Source organism: Centropristis striata, chromosome 10 (genome assembly GCF_030273125.1).
Source record: "Centropristis striata isolate RG_2023a ecotype Rhode Island chromosome 10, C.striata_1.0, whole genome shotgun sequence".
Classification (NCBI taxonomy): Eukaryota; Metazoa; Chordata; class Actinopteri; order Perciformes; family Serranidae; genus Centropristis; species Centropristis striata.
The window spans coordinates 25,877,947-25,886,041 of record NC_081526.1 but is presented as its reverse complement, the minus strand read 5'-3'; the positions used below and the strand labels follow the sequence as shown (position 1 = coordinate 25,886,041).

The 8,095-nt window shown below is 37.3% G+C and overlaps 2 protein-coding genes across 2 annotated transcripts; both read right to left on the bottom strand.

The window, feature by feature from the left end:
• Positions 1 to 131: 131 nt before the first annotated feature.
• LOC131978616 (olfactory receptor 4B13-like) lies at positions 132 to 1,132 on the bottom strand. The gene has a single exon (XM_059342326.1). The coding sequence runs from the start codon at positions 1,101 to 1,103 to the stop codon at positions 132 to 134; it is 972 nt and encodes a 323-aa protein (XP_059198309.1). The 5' UTR covers positions 1,104 to 1,132.
• A 5,699-nt stretch (positions 1,133 to 6,831) lies between these two features.
• LOC131978615 (olfactory receptor 51E1-like) lies at positions 6,832 to 7,758 on the bottom strand. Its single transcript, XM_059342325.1, has one exon. It carries the CDS (start codon positions 7,756 to 7,758, stop codon positions 6,832 to 6,834), a length of 927 nt encoding a protein of 308 aa, XP_059198308.1.
• Positions 7,759 to 8,095: the final 337 nt, after the last annotated feature.

Sequence of the window (8,095 nt, the reverse complement as noted above, 5' to 3'; positions counted from 1 at the left end):
GTTAAACTCTGTGTGATTCAGCATACTATCAGTCGGGTTAAGTTTTCAGGAAAACCTTAACCCAGAGATGATATATCCTCAAGAAAAACACTGCATTCTTCTTTGTCACATTAAAATCAGCCAGAGCTGACTCAACTCAATGGATAATGCAATTTTATTTCAATGCAAAATATACCTAAAATCCTGTTTCGTATTTTGGCCAGTTTAAATCCATATATTAAAGGATTCATCACAGGAGGAATGAGCAGAAATTCCATCGCAATAAAGTTTTGAAGGCTTTGCGGAAAATCTTTGGAGCCAAATCGCATATACATCAAATCAAAAACTATTACAACAAGGAACGTGAGTAAAGATACTAAATGTGGCACACATGTCTGCATAAACTTCACCCTGTCCTCTTTGGATTTCACACAAGTTCTAATAAGATGCATGTAGGTCCACACTATAAATAACCCATGAGCTACATACAAGTAAATTGTAATATATGCAGCTATACCGTTTGAAAATGTGTCAGTGTCAGGGCAGGCAAGTTTAACAATTACCCAGTTCACACAAAACATTCTCTCAATATCTGTACTACATAACTTTAGTCTTGAAGTTAGCACAACATTGATGGAGAAGATGCAGAAAGGTGTGAGCCAGGAGAAACAAATCAGCTGAGAGAGCCTCCTCTTATTCATGAAAGAGTGGTAGTGCAGTGGTCGACATATAGCCAGATATCTGTCGTAAGCCATAACTGCTAGAATGGATAACTCAGAGCAAGCAAATGAGTACATGACAAAAGCCTGTAAAAGACATCCTTCATATGAGATCTGTTGGGAGGAAGACAGCACATCTAGGAGGAATTTGGGGTAGAAACCTGTGGTGCCATAAAGCCCATTAATGCAGACACTGCACAATAAGATGTACATGGGTTCATGCAGGTTCTCATCTAAGATTATGATGATGATGAGAGAGATATTGAAAAACAAAATCATACAGTAATACAGCAATGTAAATGTGAATAGAGCTCCACTGTAATCATTTGTTGTGTTTAACCCTGATAGAATGAAAACTCTAACAGATGCATTATCCATGAACACATAAGTCATTACCTCATCCATTTCTTACCAAAGTGTACTTTCAAAGTGTCACAAGATGATTAGAGTAAATGAGTATGAGTGAATGAGGGAGGAGTTGCACTGTGCTGTGACTGCACCCCCGTCGACTGCATCCTCTAATAACTCTTATAACAACAACAAAACATCTGGGAAAAAGAACTCAAAGCTTGTCAACAACACTGAACAAGAGATCAAAACAAACAGCATCAGAACACATAATAATAGAAATATCATAAGAAATATACAAAGTTCAAATGTAGTAATAATCAAGTAAATGACAATGGGGCTATAAAAGGGGGTCTGTATGGATGAATGACTAGACAAGGTACATTAAGGTACAGAGATAAAGTGCACAAGCATACCTATGTGTGTCATTCCTATATGATGTCAAAAAAATTAGAGTCGGGACATGACAAAGAGGAAGGAGATTGTGTTTTTTTTAAACAGAGCTTTTGTTCTTATCTGAAAAAATCCTGTTTTACAATACTCTAACTCTAGCATCCAGTAGCATATCATTTTCAAAAAATATTTTTTTTTGGGATAAAACAGTGTTTTTGGACAGCTTTGGGTAACAAGTAATGATTAAAAAGCCTGGTTTTGGCACACAAGTGGTTAACACCTCCAGGTCGCACGTGACGTCATTCACCCAAAACAGCGACGTCAGGCAGCAGACAAACTTGACAACAGGCAGGCTTGGCAACAGCAAGCTGTTCAGCTGAAGTGTAACAAGATATCATGTCACAAAATAAGATTTCCATGTTTTTCCCCCAAAGGTGGTCAGCAATCAAAGAGGTAATGGGAGTAGAAATATAATAATAATAATAATAACTAGAAAATTTCCTCTGGGGAAATTTTGAAAGGGCCACGGGGGCTACTGCCGGTGTGTGTACACTATGATGAGATTCTTCAGAGATTTCAAACTATGCCCTTTAACTTCAAAATGTGTGTGTGTGTAGGTGTAATTAAAATCACATAAAGTTACCTGTGTGTGTGTGCGTGTGTGTGTGTGTGTAATTAAAATCACATAAAGTTACCTATGTGTGCGTGTATGAAGCATGTTTATGCATGTGTGAGGAGTGTGCGCACTTTAGTGCATGTGTGTGTGTGGGTGTGTATAACTGTAATCACATCAAAGATCAAAGGCAATCAGATCAAAGCAATCAACAGAATTAACTGCAGCTGTTAATGTTCCGAAAGAGTGACAGCAGCCAGAGGTAGACAGACTCGAATTTCTGGCCTCGAACAGAAAGCATTTTTGGCAAAACCATAATACCTATCATTGATCCGACTTTCACTTCCGACGTTCTTCCTGAACGTCTACGTATGATTTTTTTAAAGAAAAATAAAAAATAGCTTTGTTAGAGCGATCTAAAAAAACTGTTCCATCTTCCTTTTTTCCAAATCTCCCTGCGTTTTTAATATGGGAGCCAATGAGGCTGTTGGTGGTGTTGGTGGCACATCTCTGCGTCGTACGCCCAAACTATAACTCTGACAGCTTTACCAGAGGATTGTGAGTGAGAAGACAAATTTTCCTACGTTTCTATGTATAAATTATTTCTGTAGAGTGGAATTTGCGGTCTGGAGCGCAGTTTTCAAATTTATTTTTTGACAGTTTTACCTCTCCCTCTACACTCTGAGCGATGACATCACACACTCTGACACCAACATTCCGTGCAATACACACCCATTATAATCTCAGAATTTCTCCCAAAATTATCATGGTCATTGAACAGGGATTGATAAAAAACTATATGACCTATCGAAACGTGGATTAATACACCGATACACAAGACTTGTGTCTAGTGTTTAAAGTTTAAATGGAGTCTCTAGGTGAAATTATGCCGGAGAAGTAGACGTTTAAAAATCTCCAATTATTGTTCTTTTTCGCTCATTTTTTTTCGGCCGTCCCATTCATTTCAATGCAAAATTTTGGGCAGTTTTTCACGACTTATGTCGCGAAAAATTCTTATTCTGTAGAGAAAAGTAATAGCACACCGATCCCGATCAAACCGCACGTTTTGATATATAATTTGTCCTGCAACTCTTTAAATTGTAGGACTAGTAGCGGGACGAAATTGCGTCCGGAAGAGGAATAAGAAAAAAGAAAATCCACAGTATAACAGTGGTGCTCGGGGCTGGTCCCTACAGCTATTGCTGTATGGGACCAGTGCTCGGTGCGATTGCCCCGAGGCCCTAATAATAATAAAATAGAAATTACGTGAAAATGTATAATTTCGAAAAGAGTGTTGCAGCTGGAACTACTAGGTGAAGTAGCTAATGTTAGCTAGCTAGCAGCTAGTTGATATTACATGGGAAAAAACAATCTTTTATTATTAGCATCTGTCTGTAAATGCTATTGTAGTGTGTGAGAATTGTGTACCTAAAATAATTAAGCTTGGGCTTCTTCTTGGGCCTACGATACACCGGGGCCCTCTTTCTCTCTCTCTGATGTCCCAATAATACATGACACAAGCTTTTATTTTCCCAGAGTACTCGCACTTTCTCTGCTCTCTCTTCACAGGGTGTCGAGCTGTGGTCCTGCTCCATCACTCCTGCTGGTCTCACTGCTGTGGATCTGGTTCGGCCCCAGATGGGAATGCTCCTCTCCTGGTCCACTCTACACTCACCATCACTACGGGCCAATGGTGGCGCTTCATCACCTGCTGCTGTGTTGTTACCTAGCTAGCTAATGTCAGTACATGGGTGCAAACTAAATTCAAAATGTGTCATTCATTTGATGATCTGTGGTTATGGGATTTCATTGTTTTCACCTTTTTCACCGATGATATGAGGTTTGCAGTGCACCCCTGTACTGTACCAAGCATTCGTCTCTGAATGCAAGTGCAGTGTGAATTGTGTTCTTAGGCTATGTGGAGAATGTCTCTATGTCTAAAAAATGTCGGCGCGCTAAGCACGCGCATCTGCTTAACTCTTCTGGGCTGAGCCCCCGAATGTGTCAAAATCCTAGAGACGCCCCTGCAAAGTAGTCAGTCTAATTATTCAGAAATCTGCTGCTTAACTGATGTGGTTACAGTTCTGACATGATTAGCAGATGTTTTGGTGAATTAAATTTTGTAAGGGCCTTTTGCAAATATACAAAAAAAAAGGTCCTGCCAGAATGGAAATCTCTTCTGTGTTGTTTTGTAAGGTAACAGCAAGCAATGTTTTTATTCTAGATAATGTTTCTGTTATGGAATTACAAAGTCAATGCACTGAGCTGACACAACAGTCTCAGGTTTTAATAGTTCCATTTTTGTGATAGTATAAAGTTAAAACAAGTATGAGTCCCTTTGTCATTCACTCAAATACTGTTTATTGTACATTTGCAGCCTGGAGTAGATGGACTCAAAATAACCAACAAGATCTCCAACCTAAATGACAGAATATGAGCGTTGTTATTTATTAAGCGACTTATTTGAACATTGGTACACAAGGTTCAAGGTTGTAAAAAAGACTGCAGTTTGGTGGAATTTATCCCACAAAAACACTAATCTAGTTTTAGGGCAAAAAACTTCCTGGTAAGATGGTATAATAGACAGTTTAAACAGTAAATAAATGTACTTAATTGCCAGAGTAGGCTAAATGCATGTTGCAAAATATATACATGAAATACTAGGCCTACAAACAGACCAACCCTCCATTACAATACTACAGTACATTGGTACAGTGATGTACTGAAACATATATTTACTTACAGTATACTGTGCTACAGTATATAATATGTCATACAGTAATTGCTGTCGACATTTACATACTGTACTATAATGTCAAAAAAGGTAATTACCTGTTCTCTTCTCTAAATCTTGGGATTATGGTGGACACAGTGAATCTACTGATGTTTGGTTGTACCCTTTGTCCGGCCTAACTCATGCTCATACCATGAACAAGAACATGGTCAATCACAGTAGTTCTGATTTCATCAGATATTACCTCGACCACCTTGATCTCCTCTCACAGGAACTCTTCCTCTCAGATTTCTATCCATTGTAGGGCCTCACAAACCAGTGCTCTCTGAACTGGCTTATATGTTCCCTCACATCATCAGCCACAAGTGTGATCAATTTTGAATTTTTGTTTTCAAGTGGTGACACTTGTGCTTTAATTGTGTTTGACTTTTGTCACCTGTGCTCACCATTATGCAGCACGGGTGCATCACAATGAAAATTTGTTGGCAAGTTGTGTCTAAACAGGTGAAAAGTGCTTATGGTTTTGCCAAAAGAGTGATTGAATCAATCAGTGGGCTCAAGCAATTATGGAACTGAGCAACTGAGCATTTGGTTCAGACAATAGGGTTTAGTGTTTTAGCAATTGAGAAAAACTGTAATCAAAGATTGTTTTTTCCCATGTAATATCAATTAGCTGCTAGCTAGCTAACATTAGCTACTTCCCTCCAGTAGTTCCAGCTGCAACACTCTTTCTCTCTCACGAAATTCTACATTTTTACTTAACTTCCATTTCATTTTTTTTTTTAAATTATTATATTATTTATTATATTTCTATTACCTCTCATTACCTCTTTGATTGCTGACCACCTTTGGGGGGGAAAACATGGAAATATTTTTTTGTGACATGATAGCTTGTTACACCTCAGCTGAACAGCTTGCTGTTGTCAAGCCTGCCTTTTGTCAAGTGCGCCTGCTGCCGCTGATGATGAAATGGACCTGCACTTATATATCGCTTTTCTAGTCGCCACTACAGACTGAGCTCATTCACCATACTGGTGGCAGAGGCTACCCTAAACAGTGGCACTTGCCACCATTGGGAATTCATTCACACTATTGCAATTTGGGGTTCAGTATCTTGCTCAAGGATACTTCGATAGGCTGGTCATGGTCAGGGATTGAACCACCAACCCTTTGCTTGGGGGGCAACCCGCTCTACCAACTGAGCCACAGCCACCCCAATATCACATGCGACCTGGAGGTGTTAACCACTTGTGCGCCAAAGTAGTGGCTTTTTAATAATTAATTGTTACTCAAACCTGTCAAAAAACACTGTTTTATCGAAGCATCAACATAAGATAACTGTAGTTTGAGGATGTGATCTTAAAAAAAAAAAAAAAAAAAAAAAAAAATATATATATATATATATATATATATATATATATATATATATTTTTATATAATTAATTAATTAATTATATATATATAATTAATTAATATATATATAAAATTAATATTCGGGGCTACTTAAAAAACTAGGGACGCCACTGCTCTCAGGCAGTATAAAAAAGTGAGCTGAGGACTAGAATGTGCCAAACACTCCTTGTCAGTGTCAAGTATAGGACAAGGCAACAGATGAAAACACATTTTATTATTTATTATTCATGCAAGGTGTATTTATATATGTGTATGTCAAACTGCCACAATCTCTGCTCAGAATGAAATTATTCAAATGTATAATTAAATTGACTCCCACTTTTCCATTATACAGTTATAGTTCTTTCAGTTTTACATATAGTACATAAACAGTGTTCCTTTCAAACCATAATATTAATATTCTGGGCAACAGATTGTGTTCATCAACATTAAAAGTGCCTTGTGGGAGTTGACTCCTCTAATTTACACTGGGAAAAATATATTTCTGATATTACTAATACACAAATATTATATCCAAACGTACCTGTTTTAATATTAAAATACATGCATATAATAAATATTATGATATACATTTTGAGAAAGTGGTATCAATATAAAAAAAACCCAGATATTATAGATGATGCTGTACTAATCTAGTGACTTTTATCACACAAAAACTGTATAATTCTTTTTCTTATTTTTGTCAATTTGAGACCATATATGAGGGGATTAATCAATGGAGGAACAAGGAGAAATTCTATAGCCATAAAATTATTGACACTTTGTGGAAGATCTTTTGAGCCAAATCTGATGTACATCAAATCAAAGCCCAAACATACAAAAAAAGTAAATAAGCAGAATACATGTGGCAGACATGTTTGCATAAACTTTGTCCGGTTGTCTTTGGATGTTAGGCATGTTCTGATCAGATTTGCATAAGACCAAATAATTATCATGAAATGGCCAAAATAAAATGTATAATTAAAAGCTGGAACAGCAACATGTGCTATTGAGGCAGAACAAGCTAATTTACCAACCAACATGTTAATACAGTAGATCTTCGGTATGTGTGAGCCACATAACTTTAATATTGCTGTTGTTATTGAACCAATGAACACCAAATTAATAGGTATAAGCCAAGCAAAAAACACAAACACACAAACCTTCTGTTTAGTCATCACAGAGTGATACACCAGAGGGTGACAGATGGCCACATATCTGTCATAGGCCATCAGAAGCAGAAAAGAGAAATCAGCACAAACAGAGGAGTGCAACACAAAGCCCTGCAGAAGACATCCAGCATAAGAGATAACATGACTGGTAGACAGAAGATCTATTAGGAATTTGGGGTAGAAACCTGCTGTCCCATAAAGTCCATTGATGCACAGATTACAGAGGAAGATATACATGGGTTCATGAAGGTTTTTGTCAACAATGATTGTCACAATAATGGTCAAATTTACCAGCCAAATCACACAATAACACAACAAAGTAACAAAAAAGAGAATACCTCTGTAGTTTGTTGTCCCGCTTAAGCCTGACAGAGTAAACATAGTAACTACTGAAACATTGTCCATCATAAAACTTGACGTTTTTTAGATGTTGATGCCATACAGAGAACACGTTGCATTTACAAACCCAACGATAAAGGATTTCCAGCTCTGTGTCTGTCCAGCAGCCTGAATGTTTTCATTTCAGTTTATAATCTTTCATTGAAGCAAACACATAATATAACTATCCAATTAGTGAGAAGGAATAGGATGGAAAAGACCTCCCACTAAGAAGCAATAATCCAAACTACAAAAGATAACAATGCAAGCTTAATACATATGGGATGAATAGCTTTTAATCTGGTGGACTGGAGAAATGAAGAAAATTAGATCCATAAATGATCCTCTTATTTTTATTTTGGTTATC